The sequence below is a fragment of the Schistocerca piceifrons genome, chromosome 9, assembly GCF_021461385.2.
Source record: "Schistocerca piceifrons isolate TAMUIC-IGC-003096 chromosome 9, iqSchPice1.1, whole genome shotgun sequence".
Classification (NCBI taxonomy): domain Eukaryota; kingdom Metazoa; phylum Arthropoda; class Insecta; order Orthoptera; family Acrididae; genus Schistocerca; species Schistocerca piceifrons.
This window is the reverse complement of record NC_060146.1, coordinates 19,405,477-19,430,454: the sequence shown is the minus strand read 5'-3', so window position 1 is coordinate 19,430,454 and position 24,978 is coordinate 19,405,477. Positions and strand designations below refer to the sequence as shown.

General features: G+C 39.0%; 1 protein-coding gene across 1 annotated transcript in view; it reads right to left on the bottom strand.

Annotated features, from left to right (window-relative positions):
- The window catches only part of LOC124717202, a 154,704-nt gene that overhangs the window by 13,427 nt on the left and 116,299 nt on the right, over positions 1–24,978 (bottom strand). Inside the window, exons 7-8 of the mRNA XM_047243981.1 lie at positions 12,765–12,926; positions 3,835–4,018 (exon numbers count right to left, since the gene is read on the bottom strand). Coding sequence (XP_047099937.1) covers positions 3,835–4,018; positions 12,765–12,926 — 346 coding nt within the window. The remainder of the gene's footprint in view (positions 1–3,834; positions 4,019–12,764; positions 12,927–24,978) is intronic.

Sequence of the window (24,978 nt, the reverse complement as noted above, 5' to 3'; positions counted from 1 at the left end):
CGTTTCCCTTTCCTTTCAGAGACATACGCTGCAATATGGGGACTAAATGCTGAGAAGGGTGTCCATGACAGATTTTGAATTTTACAACTGTGCAGCAATATTCCCCCAAGACAAAATGAATATCATGTGGTTTGTTAAATTGGTACCTTTTTCCTTGGTTTTATCTTCTTTGAATCATTCTTCCTCTGTTAGGAGGGCAGTATATGTGTGCTTGAGATTGCCAGGATATATGAACATAAGTAGACCTTTTACTGATAGATGTTTGAGTTGCAGCAAACATGGCTTCAGCTACTATCTTACAAACACACACACACACACACACACACACACACACACACACACACACACACACACACACAGAGGTGCTTCTGGTACCTGAACCTGTTGCTACTTCTATTTTGACAACCTGTATGAAGTAAATATTGGAGGCTGTAGAACTGTATATGAAATCTTTGCCAGAAAATATGAAAGAATCTTGTTACTTTCAATTTCTAATTTTTTTTCCAGCAAACTAAAGCAATTTCTGTTCCAAATATAATGTTTACTTAATCAGTTTAAACTTAACTCTGAACTAGAATATTATGTCCCTGGCTGGTGTGGAGTTTTACTGAAGTTTCCTTAAGTCACTTATGGTATCTGAAACAGAATGACTTCCTCCCATGGCAACCAGCATGAATTTCAAAAACATCGATCATGTGAAACACAACTTGCATTTTTCTCATATTTCTCACATGACGTATGTACTGAAAGTTTTGGACTAAGGCAGTCAGATTTCTGAATAGCATTGACTCTGTACCATATCTACACTTATTATCAAAAGTACAATCATACCGGTATAGGGAATCAGGCAAAAATTGTGACATTAGTAAAATTTTTTGGTGAGGCAGGTGCAACAAGGTAGCAAGGTATCTTGAATGAAGAGTCACTGATGTGTGGGAGTAATTTCGGATGTGCCCAGAGAAGTGTGTTGGGCCCCTAGCTGTTCGTGTTGCATATTAAAGACCTTGCAAACAATATTAAGCACATATCCTATCTTTCTAGTAGCTGCTCCATAGTATGGAATGAATGCAGCTGGCTTGACCTCCTCCACTTATTTATGAGGCATCTGTCTCCGGTGGCACTTTAAAGCTTTTGCAATTTCTCCCTTGCTGTAATGATTTTCTGTCAACATATGCTTCAAATGCTAAAATTCAGAATCTATGTGGTCATCATCAGAAACAACCTTTGCCCTGTGTACCAAAGTGATCCCTCTCAAACTTGAAGGTAAATCTAATGTTGGGATGGACACAGTACACATTGTCAACGAACTGCTGCAACATATTTTCATCTTGAGGCCATATCAAAATGGTGTCATCAACTTACTGTAGGAAGCAAGATGGACACAACCTCACTGAGTTCAGAGCTTGCTTCTCAAAGTGTTCTATGAAAAAGCTTGCAATGGCCAGAGACATTGGGATCTCATGGCTGTGCCATTCGTTATCTCATAATATTTGTTGCATTACAGAAAGTATATTGCCGATATTTGTTGTAGTACAGAAAGTACATTGTCATTAAGGCATGGCAGCATGGCAGAACAGCTTGATGATTGCAGGTAGAACATTTTGGGCCAAAAGATCCAGTGTGACTTGTACCAGCACTCTCGTGAAAAGTGACATTACGTCCAGACTAACATTATGTCATTTTGACCTATCTTTATTTCAACAGATGCCTGTGAGTTAACAACACAATGTTTGCAGTGTCACAGCAATCCATAATGCCGGGAAGTCTGGTACACATGGCATTAATTTCTTCATCACTTCTTCTGCCCACCCTGCATAACTACTGCCAACCTACATCCATCTTAACTTGGTTACTGTACTCAATCTTCCTCGGCAATGTTTACAAAACACGCACCATTTCTTACTATTACCAAACTGACAGTTCCTTGACACCCAAGATTTTCCCCATGAATCAATCTCTTTTTTTCATTAAAGTTGTGCAATGAATTTCCTTTTCCCCCAATTCAATTCAGCATCTCATCATTTGTTATTTTATCTACCCAACTAAAATTTAAAAACAAAGATGATGTGACTTACCAAACGAAAGCGCTGGCAGGTTGATAGACACACAAACAAACACAAACATACACACAAAATTCAAGCTTTCACAACCAACGGTTGCTTCATCAGGAAAGAGGGAAGGAGAGGGAAAGACGAAAGTATGTGGGTTTTAAGGGAGAGGGTAAGGAGTCATTCCAAACCCGGGAGTGGGAAGACTTACCTTAGGGGGAAAAAAGGACAGGTATACACTCGCTACCACACACATATCCATCCGCACATACACAGACACAAGCAGACATTTGTAAAGGCAAAGAGTTTGGGAAAATCTATTTCGGTTTCAGAGAAACTTAGGAACTAAAATTTAACATACTTCTGTAGCACAATATTTCGAAAAGCTTCCTTCTCTTCTTGTCTGAACTGCTTATCATCCGTGTTCCATTTCCATTTAAAGCTACACTCAGTAAATACAGAAAATTCTTCCTGACACTTAAATTGATATTATATGTTAACAAACTCCTCTTTGTCAGAAATGCATTTCTCACTATCAGCATTCTGCGTGTTATAGCCTCTGTATTTCGGCCATAAACAGATATTTTACTGCCCAAGTAACAAAACTCATCTACTGTTTCTAGTTTCTAATTTTTTAATATAATTCCTTCATCATTGACCAATTGAATCCAAATTCACTTCAAAACCTGTTTTACTTTGGTTGATATTCATCTTATAATCTCTATTCAAGACACTATCCATTCCACTTAACTGTCCTCCCAAATACTTTTCTGTCTTTGGCAGACTTACAATGTCATCAGTAAACCTTATGGTTTTTATTTCTTCTCTCTGAAATTTAATTCCCATTCCAAATTTCTCCTTTGTTTCCATTACTGCTTGTCCAATGTACAAATTGAGTAACATCAAGGATATGCTGCAACCTTATCCAACTGCCATCTCATCTCAACCACTGCTTCCCTTTCATGCCCCATGACTCTTGTAACTGTAGTCTGATATCTGTACAAGTTGTACAGTCCCTGTATTTTATTCCTGCTACCTTCAGAATTTCAAAAAGTGTAGTGCAATCAATGTCATGAAAGGCTTTCACTAAATTTACAAATTCTATAAATTTAGGCCTGTCTTTCTTCAGCCTATCTTCTAGCACAATTTGTGGTGTCAGTATTGGCCTCACATGTTCCTAAGTTTCTCTGAAACTTAAATAGATTTTTCCAAAGATTGGCATTTATCAGTTTTTCCATTCTTTAGCAGATAATTCATGGTAATATTCTGAAATGTGATGGTCTGCATTTTATTAAAATTTCTATTACAGAACGATTGATGTGAACAAATTAGGAAAACATACAGAAGAAGGTGAATGTTGTCTTATAATGTAAACATTCATTCTGTAAGTATCATTAATACACAGAGCTTCATTCAAAGAGTCAACAAAACAATGTAAAACTTAAGTGAGAATCAATATTATGAAAATGAAAGTCACTACTCACCATATAGATGCTGAGTTGCAGATAGGCATAACAAAAAGACTGACACAAATAAAGTTTTCAGCCAGTAAAGCATTCAGCCAGTGTGTGTCATCTATTTTTGACAAAGGCCTTATTGGCTGAAAGCTTTATTAGTGTCAGTCCTCTTGTTATGCCTATATGCGACTCAGCATCTCTGCTATATGGTGAGTAGAAACTTTCCTTTTCATAATATTATTTCATTCCATCCCAGATTTTTCATTGTTTGATTTAAGTGAGAATCACATTTTTGCGAGAATCCTGAACTAATAAATTCACCTTATTACCATTTTCCAGCTGTTCTCCACTTGCATCTGCACATGTCAGCTGAGCAGGGTCATCTTGACTTAATTCTTTATTGGCATCATTAACTGCGGCAGTGGAGTGCAGCTGCCCTGCAGTGTCTTCTGCTGACATGTCTGTGCTGCCTATCTGTACACTATCTGTTTCCTCACAGCACTTGCGACAAACCTGCAAAATGTTTATGTATGTATCTGTTACTGTTATTATAAGAAAAAGATTAACAGTATGTTATACTAACTATTGATACAGCTGTCACTATTACTACTGCTGTTGTTGTTTCATCATGTACTTTATGTTTCAGGGTCTATCTTTTTCTAGGATTTCCTATTCTGCATATGGCAACTGACTATAGTGGTGATGAATACACGTTTCTTATATTTCTTCATCTGCAGACTATCATCACTCTAATACATAGCTTTGGAATAACATTTCAAATTTTTTATTTACTTTTTTCTGTGATTATTAAGGTGTGGCACCCCCACTTTGGCATAAACATTCAGATGTATTCTGGTTGGATATGTTTCTCCATTGCTGCCCAGCAAGACCAGCAGCTGGTCCTGATTGCTATACCTTGAGGCATCCTTTACCCGCATTGAAATCAGCTCAATTTGAGCCATATGTGACAAACACCACCTTCGAATCTGCCACAACATTGTGCACCATCAATAACAGATGTGGGGGACCAGTTCCAGGACGACACCGCAGGTGGTGGGCCACAGGAATTTCTGGTTCTGTATCTGCCGGCCATCACTCCTATGGATCTGGACCTCGACGGAACACAGGAGGCCCACCAGTCTGAGCCAGGTCTGATATCAGACCCACAGCCTTCATGTGGCAAATTTAAGGTCTCCCACGGATCTCCACAATATCATTAGTTGCAACCATCCAAAGTTTAGAACAAGTTCTCTGATATACCTACTGATAACAATCCTGTGCTATGTGGTTTTCTTCTGGACTGTGATTTGGACCTTGTTGTTTACTTACTGTTGATGTTTTGTTAGCACGCAGATATGTCTCATAGCCTAATCCGATACTACCTTCATTTACCACTCAATTGACAGTTCTGTTTTCGGTGAACAAATCGATGGCATACGTATGCACCAAAAGTGTGTTTCACATTTGAGTTTTTTCAGGTGAACCAACAAGCAGTGTTCTCCAGTTCTCCAGACTAAACATGTGAGTTATTAAACAAACTTCCAGTGTACTGTATTGTCACCTTCAGAAGGTGACACCCACCCCCCCCCCCCCCCCCCACCCCTCGTCCTCCCCAATGAGTCAAGAGCTATAAAATTCTGTGATTTTTCAGTAAATAATTTGTGCTTAAACTGTGTGGTTGATGACACAGGCTTACAATAGTTTTACCTTCCCTTTTCTCATGTTCTGTATCTTCAGAACTTCAAAATTTTTTTTGGATCACCAGTATTTAAAAATCTTTTCAATAATTTACATACAAAATTTATTTCTGCATCTCTCAGTTTTAACAGTTTTACTTTCCCTTTTCTGACATTCTGTATCTTTACGCTTTCAACATTTCCTTTTGGGTCGTCTGTATCTAAAAATCCTTGTTTAATAATTTACCTAGAAAATTTATTTCTAAGTCTCTCAGTTCACCTTACAAGGAACAATAATTTGATAAACACAAACTTTCAGTAGACTGAATTTGAATGAGCAAAAATATTATATTTAACAGTAATACAGAAAGGATACACCACAAATAACCACACAGTAGAGTCAAAGCAAGCACAATGAAAAAGGAAGTTAGAAATAGTTCAGCTCTGGAACAAAGTCCTCCTCCAGAAGCAGAAAACTAACATATGCACACACATACTCTGCAGGCCACCATACTGTGTGTGGTAGAGATTACCTTCTATCGCTACTGGTCATTTTGTTTCCTGTTCCACTCTCAAAAACAACTGTCTGTATGCCTCCATATAGACTTTAATCTCTCTAATCTTATCTTCATGGTCCTTACGCAAAATGTACATTGTTGGTAGCACATTTGTATTGCAGTCAGCTTCAAACGTTGGTCTCTAAATTCTGTCAATAGTTCTCCTCTAAAAGGATGTCCTTTCCCTCCACAGACTCCCATTTGAGCTCAACATGCATCCCTGTAACACTTGAGTGTTGACTGAACCTGCTAGTAACAAATCTAGCAGCCTGCCTCTGAATTGCTTTAATGACCTCCTTTAATCTGACCAGGTGGGGATACCAAAGACTCAATGTATACTCAAGAACGGCTCACACTTTTTTCTATATGTGGTACCCTTTACACTTTCCAAAAATTCTCGCAATTAAATGAAGTCAACCATTCATCTTCCCCGCTACCATCCTTACATCTCCATTCCATTTCATATCATGCAATGCAGTGTTATGCCTACATATTTAATCAATAAGATAATGTCAAGTAGCACACTATTAACACTGTATTTGAACATCATGGGACTCTTTTTCCTACTCACCTGTGTTAACTTACATTTTTAAACATTTACATCAAACAGTCAATCATCCCCTCAACTGGAAATTTTGTCTAAGTCATCTTCCACCCTCCTACAGCCACCGCACAATGACATCTTTCCAGACACCATATTATCATCAGAAAACAGTCACAGTTTGCAGCTCAGCCTGGCCATTAGACCACTTATGTTTATAGAGAATGAGAGCGGTCCCTAAGGCACTCCTGAAAAAGACTACTAAACACTTAAGCTTTCAGCCAGAAAGCCTTCCTCTGAAATAGACAACATACACACATTCACAAAGAAACAGATCACACACACACTATTGCTGGCTGTGGGAGCCAATGCAAGTCTGGGCAAAGCAGCACAGAAGTTATCACAGTGGACTCACATTCAGGAGGATAATATTTCAAACCACCATCTGGCCATTCAGCTTTAGGTTTTCTGTGATTTCCCTAAATGAATTAAGGCAAATGCCAGGATAGTTACCTTGAGGAGTGTGGCTGATTTGTTTCCCCACCCTTTCATAATCTCAGCCTGAGTTCCATCTCTAATGACCTTGTTCTCAACGGGACATTAAACACTTGCCTTCTTTCTTTCCTGTAAGAATGACTACAATGGGACATCAAAAGTTCATAAAGAATGGTAGGGAAAATATCAGGCATGGCTGCTTTATGAGAGATTGTGACTGAATAAGAGTGCTAGAAAACCTGAATTCAACGAATGATATTTCATAGGTAAAGATATTTTGAGATTATTTTCTTTTTTATCAATACTTCAACTTCATAGTTGTTTCAGACATTTCTTCCTCAGTTATCATCATAATTCTTTATTTTTCTAGTCCCTCATTTCACATACTTATTTCCTTTGCTAACATTTATTCACAAAGCATGACTGAAGTTCCCTTATTATTTACTACTGGTTGTTTCCTATATTCTACCACTACGACAACAGATGGCTTGCCAACTGGAAACTTTTTAAGTGAATCAGTTTGCTATCTTTCAGTTCACAATCAAACTGGCAGTTTGTTGTTTTGATTGTCTTATTCAATGGTATCACCTTATGCCATTCATTTTCTTTCCAATACCTTCCTTACTATGAGGACGTTTGTGACAGAATACATCAACTGTAAAAAAGAAGGAAAGTGTGTTCCCAACGTAAAAAATTACTTGAAGAATTCTAGGATGACTGAGAATTTTAGGATTATTTCAGAACTAAATTAACAAACTCTTCACCTTGTACGACAATGAGATCAAAAGGCATGACACTCTCCCAATCTCCTTTAAGAGGAGTAGAATTTTTGTTCCTATTGGTAGTGCATGTTATTTGTTTAAGATGTAGGACATTTTACTACCAAATATTAAGTCTTCCTAGCTCTACTACTGTTAGCTCACAATTTTGTGTTCCTATAGAGAAAGATACTAGTCAGTTATAATTAAAGTGCAACTACTCACAGAGGTCCAGTGTGGGCTGTAATTATCATAGGGCAGCAAAACATTGTATGAGGGCTATTCAGAAAGTAAGAAATGTTTCCATCTGATGCCGCTAGATGTGCAGTGATTGCATATATTTTGGTACGTGCATGCTTGGCAGCTCAGTTGGCACCAGTCCGTGACAGCGGGAACATCTCTGCGCATCTGGTATTTTTTATATTCGAATTTGAAATGTGCACTGCAATCGAAAATCCCACCAGTTGTGAGATGTGGTCTGTGATACAGTTTTTGTTGGCAAAAAGCTAAAACCTATAGAAATTTATTGTGAACTTTGTGAAGTGTATGGAAACAATGTAATGAGTGAACGTTCCATCCAGAAATGGTGCTTTTGGTTTAAAAATGGCCAAACCAATGTTCATGATGAAGAGAAGAGTGGACACCCGAGAATTGTGATTGATGATCTTGTTGCTAAAGTTGATGAAACGATTTGTGAAACCATCACTTCAGAATAACTGAGCTTTCGCGTTCTTTTCCACGAGTTTCACAAGCTTTGTTGTCTGAAATTGTCACTCCAAAGCTTGCCTAGCCTAGGCAGAACTCCAGGCACGTGTGACTCACTGGCAGAAGTCTCAGGTGTCAGAATTTTACTACGAAGGTCTTTCAAAGCTTGTCCACTGCTATGATAAGTGCCTCAATGTGTTCAGTGACTATGTGGAAAAGTAGTATGTCAGTCGCACTTTCAGATGTATACAGGGTGGTCCATTGATCGTGACCGGGCCAAATATCTCATGAAATAAGCGTCAAATGAAAAAACTACAAAGAACAAAACTTGTCTAGCTTGAAGGGGGAAACCAGATGGCTCTATGGTTGGCCCGCTAGTTGGCGTTGCCATAGGTCAAACGGATATCAACTGCATTTTTTAAAATAGGAACCCCCATTTTTTATTACATATTTGTGTAGTACATAAAGAAATATGAATGTTTTAGTTGGACCACTTTTTTCGTTTTGTGATAGATGGCACTGTAATAGTCACAAATATATGGCTCACAATTTTGGACAAACAGTTGGTAACAGGTAGGTTTTTTAAATTAAAATACAGAACGTAGGTACCTTTGAACATTTTTTTTTGGTTGTTCCAATGTGATACATGTACCTTTATGAACTTATCATTTCTGAGAATGCCTGCTGTTACAGTGTGATTACCTGTAAATACCACATCAATGCAGTAAATGCTCAAAATGATGTCCATCAACCTCAATGCATCTGGCAACACGACATTCCTCTCAACAGTGAGTAGTTCGCCTTCCATAATGTTCATACATGCATTGACAATGCGCTGACACATGTCAGGCGTTTTCGGTGGATCACAATAGCAAATATCCTCCAACTTTCCCCACAGAAGGAAATCCGGGGACTTCAGATCTGGTGAAGGTGCGGGCAATGGTATGGTGCTTCGACGACCAATCCACCTGTCATGGGATATACTATTCAATTCCACTTCAACCATATGCGAGCTATGTGCCGGACATCCATCATGTTGGAAGTTCATCGCCATTCTGTCATGCAGTGAAACATCTTGTAGTAACATCGGTAGAACATTACGTAAGAAATCAGCATACATTGCATCATTTAGACTGGCATTGATAAAATGGGAGCCAATTACCCTTTCTCCCATAATGCTGCACCATACATTAACCCATCAATGTCGCTTATGTTCCACTTGTCACAGTCAACGTGGATTTGCCGTTGCCCAATAGCGCATATTATGCCGGTTTGCGTTACTGCTATTGGTGAATGACACTTTGCCGCTAAAGAGAACACGTGCAAAAAATCTGTCATTGTCCCGTACTTTCTCTTGTTCCTGGTGCAGAACTGTACACAACATTCAAAGTCGTCGCCATGCAATTCCTGGTGCATAGAAATATGGTACGGGTGCAATTGATGTTGATGTAACATTCTCAACACCGACGTTTTTGATTCCCGATTCTCGCACAATTTGTCTCCTACTGATGTGTGGATTAGCCGTGACAGCAGCTAAAACACCTACTTGGGCATCATCATTTGTTGCAGGCCGTGGTTGACGTTTAACGTGTGGCTGAACATTTCCTGTTTCCTTAAATAACGTAACTATCTGGTGAACAGTCCGGACACTTGAATGATGTCATCCAGGATACCGAGCACCATACATAGCACACGCCCGTTGGGCATTTTGATCACAATAGCCATACATCAACACGATATCGACTTTTTCCGCAATTGGTAAGTGGTCCATTTTAACACGGGTAATGTATCACGAAGCAAATACTGTCCGCACTGGCAGAATGTTACATGATACCATGTACTTATACATTTGTGACTATTACAGTTCTATCTATCACAAAGTGAAAAAAGTGGTCTAACTAAAACATTCATATTTCTTTACGTACTACAGAAATATGTATTAAAAATGGGGTTCCTATTTAAAAAAACTCAGTTGATATCCGTTTGACATATGGCAGCGCAATCTAGTGGGCCAACCATAGCACCATCTGGATTCCCCCTTCAAGCTAGACGAGTTTTGTTCTTTGCAGTTTTTTCGTTTTATGCTTATTTTGTGAGATATTTGGCCCCGTCACTATCAATGGACCACCCTGTATAATAAAATGTATTTCTTGTACTTAAGTTATTTTTTAATGCCAAAATGTTCCCTACTTTCTGAATAGCCCTCGTAGATATTCTAATGCATTAATGTGGAACTGATTTACACTGGAAAAAAATTAGTTCCAATTTTTAACACCAGCTGCAAATCTGGCCCCGTACAGCATCTTGTTGACATTTCTGGTGCCCATACTGAACATGTTTAAGCACTGGTTAATAATCACATCAACATTATGCCTTTCTCACTTGTTTGACCTTTATTTGTTTCTACAAAGGCAGCAAATTACTTTTCCAAATGGAAGTCAGTAACACAAGTTATTCCTCAAGGTTCTATCCTAGGACCTATTTTGTTTTTATTGTACATTAATGACCTATCAATCAATATAAATGGCCTTTCGGTCTTATTTGCAGATGACACAACTATAGTAATTGAAGAACAGGAGCCAGAAACTATTCCTATCAGCACCATCAATACAACAGATCAGTTAGAAACTTAATTTCATTTCAATGAATTAACCATAGACATCCCAAAAACCCATGTGGTCCAGCTGAGAAGAAAACTGTCAGCATCCCACAAAAACTAAAATAAATCACAAAAATCAAAATCTAGAAGAAGTTGATCCTGCGAAATTTTTAGGATTAAATGCAGACAAGAGTTTAAATTAGAATGAACATGCAGCTTTGCATTTGCAGTGCAAATATTAGCTAATTCTACTGACATGGACACAAGGAAAACTGCATAGCATAGCTACTACCAGTCAGTTACAAGTCAGTTACAAATCCAAACAACTTCATGCACATACTGTAATCATAGAAAAGAATTATTCAAAATAACTGTACAGCCACAGCTATGAAACTAGAAACCAATACAATCTGCATCTAGAGAGGAAAAATAAAGTTAAAACTCAGCAGAGCTTGTTGTACAATGCCATTAAATTATATAATAAATTACCCCAAAAAATAAAAGATATTGACACAATTGGACAGTTCAAAACAAAACTATTTTTTTTTATTAAATAAAAGTTATTACGCAGTAACGGACTATCTGAATTAAAACATGTAGTGTAATTAAAGTAGCCTGCATTGTAATACATGAGGAAATAATTATAATATGAAATCCAGAATCGTACAGTACTATAAGAAAATTACATAAGGATATAAAACTTATTTAAGATACCTCCAAAATGTGTGTAAATACTAATTTTATGTGTATAATTGTAGGAATATTGTATTGTATATGATTTTGCTGACAAAATCCACACAATGTAAATTGTTACATGGATTAATAAAGAAATCAATCAATCAAGCCAAGAAAATCAATTCGCCCATTATTTAAAAATCTATCTATGATTTTTTTTCCATAACAATTTAGAATTATGCCAGGAGAACTGCTTTGATCACTCTTACAATACATAAAATAAAGGAAATTTTATGCTGCCTGCTCATCATTTAAAATTATATGCTCAAACTCCCCAGTTTATGGGAATGAAAATTAACAAACTAAAAGCCAAGAACATTCTGAGTATGAACCTAGATTCACTGAAAAGAAAGCTGCACAATACTCTACTTCAGCTACAATGCTACTACAGAGTTGATGAATTCATGAAAGGTGAACTGAATATTTGAGCAGGATGTAGTCTATCAGTTGTCTTATTATGTAAATATGTGAAGGTATCTTTTCACAAAGAGTTACATTAACATTTAAATCATCTTATTGACCATAGTTTTATACCAATAAAATTGTATAAACCATATTTTGATGTGTCTCCTGTACTCTAATTAAATGATTAGATTACTTAAGTTATGAAACGAATGAATCACAATTCACAATTGATCCATTGCATATGGAAACATTTCTATATCTCTTTCTTGAATTCACAGTGCCAGTTTTGCTCTTGCCCAAATTATAACTAATATTTTTCCAGTGTAAACATGTTCCACATTAACGCATTAGAATAGCATTAAGTTTCACTGTCTTGTGATTATTACAGCCCACACTTGACCTGTGTGACGAGCTGCACTTTAATTATAACCACACAGTACAACATACTTCAGTTAATGACTGTGTTATATCTATACAACACTTCATGATACTTATAACTTACTCCATTAAACTTGCAAACCAGTTGTGTGGGAAAGGAAATACTCAGACATGTACATGTGTGAATACCACTCCCCCCCCACAAACCCACACATGGGAAGAGGCAGAGAAAGAGAGTAATTATCGTAAGTCAAAAGAGCACTCGCGCACACGCGCGCGCGCACGCGCACACACACACACACACACACACACACACACACACACACACACACACACACACACACACACACACACGAGCGGATAGGTGGAGAGAAATTATCATAAACTCAAAGTACTAGTCAAAAACTAACCTGTTTCAGCTCTGCTGCAAGTTCTTGCCTGCGACGCTGCTGTGTATCACCTGCTGCACTCACAAAGGGACACTGTGGAGCACCAACTGATGAGGCATAGCTTTGGTTTCTGGCAGTGGTTTGGCCATCCTTCACTTGTGGGGAAACATTTTTTACCATTATCTGCACACAACAAAACAATATCTACATCACAAAATGAGAAGGATATTTTTATATCAAAAGAATTATCCCATTGTCACTAACAGCATGTGACACAACTAATCCAATAACAGGAGGGCTATCTGACAATCCCTAAACTTCCACAGACTCATTTGTGGAAGAACTTGCAGCATATTCAACATCATATTTGAGCCAAAAGCATTAGGGAACAGACCAGAAGCATCAACAAAGAAAAGGAAATTTGCTGGTGGCAGTACATCTACACATATACTCTGCAAATCACTGAAATACATGGTGCATGTTGGAATTTCACACTGTTCCAATTGTTTATGGAATGTGGGAAGAATGACTCCTTCCATGCACATTGTATGTTAGGCCATTCCAATTCATGTTTGCTGGCAGGCAGCCGGATGTGCATGTGTGCATATGAACAGGGATGGGAAAGAGGCTGACAGAACACCCAGAACTGGGATGGTCAAGCAGTTTACTCATGCACACAACAAGCGCAATATGGCTGCCCGGGCATGTAGCCTCCACTTCCTGCAGACGCCTGTCAGCACGATAAGAAATGGGCATGGGCTCATTTACCTGATGGCAGAGCTGGAACAGCTTGCTGTGAGTGTAATTTTGTCATCATAGTATCCATAGTAATGACACACAGGGACTAAAGGATATCTCTAGATTCTTTGCATAATACTGAATTGTGAAATTTTGTAAGTAGCCTTGTGAGGGATAGCTGGTATGAAAAGGAACACCAAGATTCTGAGACCAGACACCTAAGAAACTTATTCCAGAAGAATAGCTATAACAATGAAAATATTAATATAGACAAAAGTCCACCCACCAAGTGGTGGCAGGAGAACATACATATAAAAGGTACTTAAGTCTGCAAGTTTTTGTAGCCAGTGGCTCCTTCTTCTAGCTGAAAGGCTGAACGGAAGGAAGAGGGGTGAAAGAAAGGACTGCTGAGGTTTAGAGTTCTGAAAAGTCACCCAGAACGCCAGGTCAGGAGAGTCTTACTGGATGGCATGAGAAGAAAAAGACTGATTGTTGGAGACTGCACCAGACATGATGTGAAAACTTGAGAGCTTAAAGGTGGAAGACAGGGTAATAAGCAAGACAGAGATTACTGACAAAACATCATGCACAAGTTAACAAGTGCAAAAAGCTATGTGAATTGTGTGTGATAGAGGTGAGAGGGGGGATGGTAAAAAATAGAAAGCTCAGAAAATGAAAAATATAGAGGACTAAAAGGGAATGAAGAAAGGAATAGTTACTGTGAAGAAATGTTGAGACTGAAGAAATTAACATAAATTAAGGCCAGGTGGGTGGCAAGAACCAAGGACATGTAGTAGAGCCAGTTCCCATCTGCAGAGTTCTGAGGAACTAGTGGCTGGTTGAAGAATCCAAATGGCATGTGCAGTGAAACAGTGAATGGTCAAGACTTATGTTGTAGAACATGCTCTGGAACAACAGGATACTGTCTGTTGCCAGTATACACCCTCTGCTAGGCCCATTCGTACTAAGTGGTTAGATGACTAACAGTTCTCACCACCCACCTGGCCCTAATTTACATTAATTTCTTTGGTCTCAGCATTTGTTCACAGAAATTGTTTCTTTCTTTACTGCATTTTACTTTTCTACAGCTTTCATTTTCTGACATTTCTATTTTTCACTCCCCCCCCCCCCCCCCCCTCTCATGCAAGATGTTTTGGCAGTAATCTGTCTTGCTTATTATCCGGTCTTTCTTCCACCTTTAAGTCCTCAGGTTTTCACATCTTGTCCAGTGCAGTACCCAAAAATCAGTTTTTCCGTTTCATGTCATCTGGTAAAACTCCCTTGACCTGGGGTTCTGCTTTCCAAATCTTACCTCTTTTTATAAACCTCGCCAGTCTTTTTCCTTTGCCCCTATTCCTTCCCCTTCAACCTCTCTGCCAGAAGGAGGAGCCACTGGCTCCAAAAGCTTGCAAACTAACACCTTTGATATATGTGTTCTATTGCTCTGCTGCTTAGTGAGTAGATTTTATTATCAATCCAATTACATTATATGTTCATAAATTGATTATTCTCAGTGATGAAAATATTAAGCCAGTCACCTCAAAAAAAAAAAAAAAAAAAAAAGGACACAGATACTCAATCATCATAAGATGATCAGCATGTAGCAGCCCTTCCTTTTTTTAGAACTACCACAAATAAAATGGGTGCAGTCCTGAGCAGACTCCATTTTCTGATGACCCAAGAAAATTAAAGAGATGTTGCACCCAGTTAAAAGGCAGCACCATTTTCAATGCTCCTGGAGTACATAAAGTACCTTGTGACGGTAGTACCAGCTATACTGGTCAAGCAGTACAAATGATTTCAGAACACAGCTCAGAACAGTGATACCACATTAAATATTGTAATTTTGACAAATCTGCTGTTACCAAATACAGCATTATGAACAAACATATGTTTATGTCTGATGAAATGGAAATATCCTATGCAGCTGTCTACTATGAGTCTCTCATCAAAGGAGGTGCTCAGATCAGAATGTATATTAACAACTTAAACTGCATCAGTGGCTGCATGGGAATAGGCACTTGATGCTGAACGACAATAGAAAAATAACCTGACTCACCCTTCATATAACAAAATCAGCATCATTACCAATGTGCTTGAGTCATGGACATTGACATATCCTCTGGTACCATAGAAGTTATATGACTGTGACATCTCCATGACATAATCTGACCAACTAAATATAGTACCTAACAGTCTTCTACATACCACTGATGATGATGGAGGAGGTGATTGAAAGCTTGAGACACTACAAATGTGAAATGGCAATTGCTCCATGGAGCATTTATGCTTTATGAGATTTCAATGTTTTAACTCATTTTGTTTATTGTGATGTTAACTTTTAAGAGAATTTTGCTATGCATCTCAAGTCGTTTAGTACTTTTAATCTTTATTTACTGGCCATTCTCCAGTTTACATCAAATAAGCCTCATAAAATATAGACAACAGTTGTGAAGTGAAATCAAGAGACTGCAGTCTTAAATGCTATAATCACAATGTTCATACTGAATCAAAGTGTACAGCAATAGTCTTATATACTAAAATTAACACTGTCCATATTATAGAACTCTTTTATACTGGGACTTGGGTTTTTGTCAGCTACTTATATAACTTTATTTTGTAATTTTTAAATGACAAAATCAAGTAGAGAGACAAAAATTACTGAAAATTTTTAGGGCATCCACCCTGGTGGAGTTTCCTCTTCTGGGTATGTCAGTGCTTGTCATATTGCTGGTGTAATCGTTGTGAATTGCTTCTCTGGCAAATATTCTCTCTCGTGTTGTTACTGACAATGAATACAGACATAGATATACTGTATTTACTCGAATCTAAGCCGCACCTGAAAAATGAGACTCGAAATAAAGGAAAAAATATTTCCCGAATCTAAGCCGCACCGGAAATTTGAGACTCGAAATTGAAGGGGAGAGAAAAGTTTTAGGCCGCACCTCCAAATCGAAACAAAGTTGGTCCATTGTAATATAAGACACAATTTAGGTCGAATGAATGACGATACAGCTACAGTAGTTTGGTTCGAGTCTTAAGCTTAGCAGTTAAGGTTTACCAGGTAGCCATTGCTATGTGTCAGGTGCTCCGTCCGTATTTATACGGGTACCCTTCCTTTTTCACGTGCTTTGTCTGGTTTGAATCGATTGCTTATTTTGCTTTGATCTGATAAGTGCTGTTTTCTTTGTTATAGGTGTTTATGTCACTCTAAGCTGAAAATGCATTACTGTACTGTGTCATGCATTGTTTGTCACATTCTGATAGTGCGTATTTACGGCCTGTCGCCGCTCTCGGCATGGCTTGCTTTTGTGTGCACTACCGCCGCTTACAATTAAAAAAAAAAAAAAGAGAGAGAGAGGGAGAGAGAGAGAGGAATCATCTCTTTAGCGAAACAATGGCAAGAGACTGCTATTTGTTGTTACTTACACTGCTACTTTCTTTGATAATGATCAACAAGAACCAAATAATAGACTACGTATGATAGAACATGTTCTGAACAAGAGTTAGGCGAAAATGTTTCTCCATTTGAAAATCTTTGCGGCCGCTTCTTTAGTACATCAAATTCTGCACAGAAATTAGAGTCATCTTAGAATTAAAAATCTAGTCAGTTGCTGTGCTTCATTTCTGACTGTATCACTATTAGGCATAAGAATATTGTGAATATAAATATGACACGATACGTATATTCTTCCGCGTTTGCTGCTGTCTCACTCTAGTTTCGTAGTTTATTAGGCAGACAGGATTTAAATGAGATAGCAGCAAACACGAAAGAATACATGGCAAAATGTTGATATTCGTATTATTCTTATGGTGAAGAGAACACTGCATGTGATTCACATTCCATCAGGTTCCTACTAGCAACCATCTCCTCTCACAGGTAGGAAAAAATTCAGAAAATAGAGTTGGCCATAATGACAAACAGTCTTGACAGTCGGATTTTTGTAGTACATTGAAATTCTGCTACATTCGAAGATGAACAATACAGAATTTGTATTTTCTTTGTTGGATAATGTATGAAAATGCAGTGGTCGAAACTTGGGGTGGAGAAGAAAAAGCTCGTCTTCCACCTTTTTTTTTAAATTTATTTACTAACGCCTGTGTACTGCTACATATATTCGATGGTAGAAGTAAGTTGTGGCGGCACCTACCAACATTTTTGAGAACTTCCGCTTGCTTTGCACTCGATTCTAAGCCGCAGGCGGCTTTTTGGATTACAAACACCGGAAAAAAAGTGCGGCTTAGATTTGAGTAAATACGGTAAGTATATTCTCAACTACTTAAAATTTTTATCTATTGCTTTACTCTGTTACTTTATGGAATTATATTATTTTTCAGTTACTTATGACACACTTCAATGAATGTCTACTTACACTTAATTTCCCTGGCCTTGAATTTGTTTCACTGGGTTTACTATTTTCAGTTAGAAGTTAGTTTTTTTTCTTCTCCCTGAGAATGTGAGAATACCATTGTCAAAGTAGCATTTGTTTCTGGTTCGTTTACTTCTTTTGTTCTCATTGTTGCTGTACGACCATTAATGTTGTACATGTAGAAATTTCAGAACAGTTGTGCTCCAGCAAAACAAAAAACCACTGGTAAAAATGTGAATCACATGAAATATTTTTGCAGCAATGCTGGGTACACAGGGTGAGTGTTGGTCCAGAGCAAGGATTTTTTTTACAAAACTACATACTACATTAAAGCAGAGAAAACTAAACTTCTTTTTCACAGAACAGAGGCTTCTTAATTCTTCATTGTCTTTGTAAAAAACATCAAAGATAATTCAGGAAGTTCTGGAATAAAGGAGACAACCCACCAAAAAACAGAAGTGCTGATAGGTACACAAACAAAAGCCTAGCTTTCAGAATACAATTCCTTTTTCAAGCTTGTAGGAAAAACAGGAATGGGGGAAAGAAATACAGTAGAAGAAGAATGGGTAGCTTTGAGGGATGAAATAGTGAAGGCAGCAGAGGATCAAATAGGTAAAAAGACGAGGGTTAGTAGAAACCCTTGGGTAACAGAAGAAATACTGAATTTAATTGATGAAAGGAGAAAATATAAAAATGCAGTAAATGAAGCAGGCAAAAAGGAATACAGACGTCTCAAAAATGATATCGACAGGAAGTGCAAAATGGTTAAGCAGGGATGGCTAGAGAACAAATGTAAGGATGTAGAGGCTTATCTCACTAGGGGTAAGATAGATACTGCCTATAGGAAAATTAAAGAGACCTTTGCAGAAAGCAGAACCACTTGTATGAATATCAAGAGCTTTGATGGAAACCCAGTCCTAAGCAAAGAAGGGAAAGCAGAAAGGTGGAAAGAGTATATAGAGGGTCTGTACAAGGGCGATGTACTTGAGGACAATATTATGGAAATGGAAGAGGATGTAGATCAAGATGAAATGGGAGATATGATATTGTGTGAAGAGTTTGACAGAGCACTGAAAGACCTGAGTCGAAACAAGGCCCCGGGAGTAGACAACATTCCATTAGAACTACTGACAGCCTTGGGAGAGCCAGTCCTGACAAAACTCTACCATCTGGTGAGTGAGATGTATGGGACAGGCGAAATACACTCAGACTTCAAGAAGAATATAATTTTTCCAATCCCAAAGACGGCAAGTGTTGACAGATGTGAAAATTACCAAACTATCAGTTTGCTAAGTCACAGCTGCAAAATACTAACGCGAATTCAAACTGATAGAAGCCGACCTCAGGGAAGATCAGTTTGGATTCCGTAAAATACAATACTGACCCTACGACTTATCTTAGAAGAAAGATTAAGGAAAGGCAAACCTACGTTTCTAGCATTTGTAGCCTTAGAGAAAACTTTTGACAATGTTGATGGAATACTCTCTTTCAAATTATGAAGGTGGCAGGGGTAAAATACAGGGAGCGAAAGGCTATTTACAATTTGTACAGAAACCAGATGGCAGTTATAAGAGTTGAGGGGTATGAAAGGGAAGCAGTGGTTGGGAAGGGAGTGAGACAGCGTTGCAGCCTATCCCTGATGTTATTCAATCTGTATATTGAGCAAGCAATAAAGGAAACAAAAGAAAAGTTCAGAGTAGATACTAAAATCCATGGAGAAGAAATAAAAACTTTGAGGTTCGCCAATGACATTTTAATTCTGTCAGAGACAGCAAAGGACTTGAAAGAGCAGTTGAACGGAATGGACAGTGTCTTGAAAGGAGGATATAAGATGAACATCAACAAAAGCAAAACGAGGATAATGGAATGTAGTCAAATTAAATCGGGTGATGCTGAGGGAATTAGATTAGGAAATGAGACACTTAAAGTAGTAAAGGAGTTTTGCTATTTGGGGAGCAAAATAACTGATGATGGTCGAAGTAGAGAGAATATAAAATGTAGGCTGGCAATGGCAAGGAAAGCGTTTCTGAAGAAGAAAAATTGGTTAACATCAAGTATAGATTTAAATTTCAGGAAGTTGTTTCTGAAAGTATTTGTATGGAGTGCAGCCATGTATGGAAGTGAAACGTGGATGATAAGTAGCTTAGACAAGAAGAGAATTGAAGCTTTCGAAATGTGATGCTACAGAATAATGCTGAAAATTAGATGGATAGATCACTTAACTAACGAGGAGGTATTGAATAGAATTCGGGAGAAGAGGAGCTTGTGGCATAACTTGACTAGAAGAAGGGATCGGTTGGTAGGACATGTTCTGAGACATCAAGGGATCACCAATTTAGTATTGGAGGACAGCATGGAGGGTAAAAATCGTAGAGGGAGACCAAGAGATGAATACACTAAGCAGATTCAGAAGGATGTAGGCTGCAGTAGGTACTGAGAGATGAAGTAGCTTGCACAGGTTAGAATAGTATGGAGAGCTGCAGCAAACCAGTCTCAGGACTGAAGACCAAAACAACAACAACAGGAAAAACACATGCACGCACGCACGCACACACACACAAAACACACACACACACACACACACACACACACACACACACACACACACACACACAATTGGGTAGGGGGTGGAGATAGTGGGGTGATGAGCTAGTTTAGGTTTATGCCAGGAAGACTGCAGGAACGAAGGATGTGCTCAGAAAAGCTGGTGGATCCAGAAGGCACAGGCTGTGAAGCAGCCACTGAAATCTCACGTGTTGCACTCTGGTGCACATTGTGACACAATGTGGCCAACATTGTTTAGCAGTGGCTATTCGTTCTATGTGACAGCTGGTTTGTTGTTACACCAATGTAAAACACTGAGCAATGACTGCAGCAGAGCTGGTACACTACGTGATCGAAAGTATCTGGACACCTGGCTGAAAATGACTTACAAGTTCATGGCACCCTCCATCGGAAATGCTGGAATTCAGTATGGTGTTGGCTCACCCTTAGCCTAGATAACAGCTTCCACTCTCGCAAGCATACATTCATTCTGGTGCTGGAAGGTTTCTTGGGAACTGGCAGCCCATTCCTTATGGGGTGTTGCACTCAGGAGAGGGATCAATGTCAGTCAGCGAGGCCTGGTACAAAGTCGCCATTCCAAAACATCCCAAAGGTGTTCTATGGGATTCAAGTCAGGACTCTGTGCAGGCCAGTCCATTACAGGGGTGTTATTGTCATGTAACCCTCTCCACCACAGGCCGTGCATTATGAACAGGTGCTCGATTGTGTTGAAAGATTGAGTCACCATCCCTGAATTGCTCTTCAACAGTGGGAAGCAAGAAGGTGCTTAAAACATCTATTTATGCCTGTGCTCTAATAGTGCCATGCAAAACAACAAAGGGTGCAAGCCCCCTCCGTGAAAAACATGACCATACGATAACACCACCGCCTCCAAATTTTACTGTTGGCACTACACACACTGGCAGATTATGTTCACCGGGTATTTACCCACACTCTGCCATTGGATCGCCATATTGTGTACCATGATTTGTCACACCATACAATATTTTTCCACTCTTCAATCATCCAATGTTTACACTCATTACACCAAGTGACGCGTCGTTTGACATTTACCAGTGTGATGTGTGGCTTATGAGCAGCCGCTCAACCATGAAATCCAAGTTTTCTCACCTCTCGCCTAACTGTCATAGTACTTGCAGGGATGCACTTAGGAATTCCTATGTGATGGTCTAGATAGATGTCTGCCTGTTACACATTACAATCCTCTTCAACAGTCAGTGGTCTCTTGTCAGTCAACAGACGAGGTCGGCCTGTACGCTTCTGTGCTGTATGTGTCCATTCATGTTTCCACTTCACTATAACATTGGAAACAGTGGACCTATGGATGTTTAGGAGTGTGGAAATCTCGTGTAGAGACGTATGACATAAGTGTCACCCAGTAACCTTACCACATGCAAAGTCCTTGAGCTCCACAGAGCGCCCCATTCTGCTCTCTCACAATGTCCTAATGACTACTAAGGCCGCTGATATGGAGTACCTGGCAGTATGTGTCAGCACAATGCATCTAATATGAAAAACGTATGTTTTTGGGGGTGTCCGGATGCTTTTGATCACATAGTGTATATAACATGGCTTCTTTCACAGGTGGCCCGGCCTCTGCTGGGGCAGAATACAACTGTGATGGGACTGCAGTAGGTGGTGCTGGGTAGGTGAACTGGGCAGGTTTTACATCTGGATCTTCCACAGACCTCTTTGGGAGGGTTTGGAAGTACCTTGGGTAGGATGTCCCTCATTTGAGGGTATGGTGATAGATAACCAAAGCCCTGATCCTGATGAATGATGTGGTTCAGCCATTCCAGTCTGGGTGGTACTGGGAAATAGGAGGGGGTGGGGGGGAGGGGACTTCTTTGTGGTTGGTTCTTGGGATGAATGTGAGGATCAGGCATGTGTTGGGATATGGCATGGGAGATCTGTTTGTGAATTAGGTCAGCATACTACGAGGGTGGTTTGAAAAGAATAGAATAGAAAAAAAGTACTTACATCACTGAAACTTTTGTTATTTTTCAATGTAGCCTCCTTGTAGATTAATGCATTTGGTCCAACAATGTTGCAGTGCATTGATCCCATTTTAAAAATGAGTTTTCTCCTGGCCTGCAAAATAGTTGTCAACTCTGGCTATCAATTCTTTGTTTAAAATGAATCTTCATTCACAAGAAAAATTTTCAGTTTTTGGAAGAGATGGAAGTCTGATGGAGCAATATCAGGTGAACAAGGTGGGTGTGGCAACAAGTCATACCTTAGTTAATGTAATTTTGCCAGGGCGACAGCGCACATTGTCTTGGTGGAAGATGACTTTCTTCCTTGCTAAACCTGGCCTTTCTACACACATCTTTTGCTGCTGTTTGTCCAAGAGGTTAGCATAGTATTCTCCAATAATTGTTTACACATTAGGGAGATAATCTACAAACAGAATCCCCTTTGCATCCCAGAACATGATGCCATGACCTTTCCCACTGAAGGAATTGTCTTTTATTTCAATGGTGGCAGAGAATCAGCATGTTTCCACTGCTTTGACTATTGTTTTGCCTCTGGGGTATAGTAGTACACCCACGTTTCATCTGTGGTCAGAAACTGGTGCAAAAAATCTTGTTCATTTCTCCTAAAATGGGCCAAACAATGTTCTGATATTTCCTCTCTCATGTGTTTTTGAGCCACTGTCAAGAGTCGCTGCACCCACCATGCAGATAATTTTTTCATTTCTAATTCTTCAGTTAAAATGTTATATACCCTTTCATATGACATATGGCAAGTGTGAGCAATTCCACACACTTTCAATTGGCGATCCTCCACCATTATTTTGTACACTTTTGCAATGATTTCTTTAGTAGCAACACATCTTGGCCGACCACTGTGTGGATCATCATATAATCTGACCCGTCCAATTTTAAATTCATTTCTCCACTTGACAACAGTTGAATATGAAGGAGCTGAGTTCCCCAGTGTATTCTGGAAATTGTCATTATGTCCTTTGCTTTAATATCTTGCTTTACGATGTACTTAATCACTGCTTGACTCTCAATTTTTCTCCATCTTCACAGATCACTAGGCGGGAACAAAAAGAGCCGTGTCATCACCGCAGCTCTCTTCCAAGATCACTGACATGGCATGTGTTTACAGGCAACAGTCCAATGAATATCACGTGAACAACTCGTGCTAGCACTGATATCTCGTGGTGATTCTGAGAACTTTTCAAACAACCCTCGTAGGTGAGGGAGTTCTCATCACCTCATCACTGCAGATCCATCTACCATGGGTGGCTAGGTTGTACTGGGGATTTTTTTATGTCGAAGGGGTGGGATGTGTCAAAGTGCAAGTACTGTTGTTGATTGATGGGTTTAATGTGGACCGAGGTGAAGATGGAGCCATCCCAAAATGTTCAAATGCGTGTGTATTCCTAAGGGACCAAATTACTGAAGTCATTGGTCTCTAGACCTACACACTACTTAAACTAACTTGTGCTTGTAACAACACACACACACACACACACACACACACACACACACACACACACATGCCTGAGGAAGGGCTCAAACCTCTGGGGAGGGGGGGGGGGGGGGGTGAGCAGTCCGTGACATAGCGCCACAAACTGCACGGCCACTCCGCATGGCTGGAGTCATCTGAGAGGAGGAGATCAACATCTAGGAAGGTAGCACAATGCAGTATTCCGGGTGTTTCAAAAAGGACTTTACATTCTTAAAAATTCATATAAATTAATTCATAGGAGCTACAGAGGAGATTGTAGTGTCCGATTCTAGGGAAATACATCAAGTTTATTCTCACATAATTCTTTAGTGCCGAACCGCACCGTAAGGAGCACTAGCAGCAGTTGTGTTAAAGATGGCTTTACTGGACCCGAGTGTGCTAGTTGTGTGTTTTGGTTTGAAGAATTGAAGTCAGCAACAACAGTTCAGCGTAATTTCTGTACCAAGTACGCTAAAGATCCTCCTATTAGCCCTACAATTTATGAGTAGCATAAATGTTTTGTATAAACAGGGTGCTTGGTAAGACATGGGAAATCATCAGGTCATCAAAGCACATCTGGCAATGTCATTGAGTGAGGGACACAAATGTTTTGTCAACAGCCCTACAAAATCAACCCGCTGTGCATCTCGTGAACTTCTAGTCCCACATACAACTTTTTGGCATGTGTTAAGAAACTGTTTACATTTGAAACTGTACAGATCAATTATTGTACAAGCAATAAAAGACACTAAAAATTTGACGATCATAAAAGCAATAAAAGACGCTAATAAAATAACTAGCAAGAACTTCTGTGAAGATGAACATTTCTTGGACAAAATCATCTTTTCTGACGAGCTGACTTTTCATTTAATTGGCAAGGTTAACACACATAATTGTAGGATTTGGGGCAGTGAAAATCCACATTAAACATTGCAATAGCCTGGAACTGATTTTTTTTTTTTTTTTTTTTTTTTTTTTTTTTTTTTTTTTTTACCCCCACGTTCACCAGACCTTACACCACTTGATTTTTTTCCCTTTTTTATGGGGATTCATAAAAGATATGGTGTTTGTACCTCCTGTGCCATCTTCTCTACCTGAAC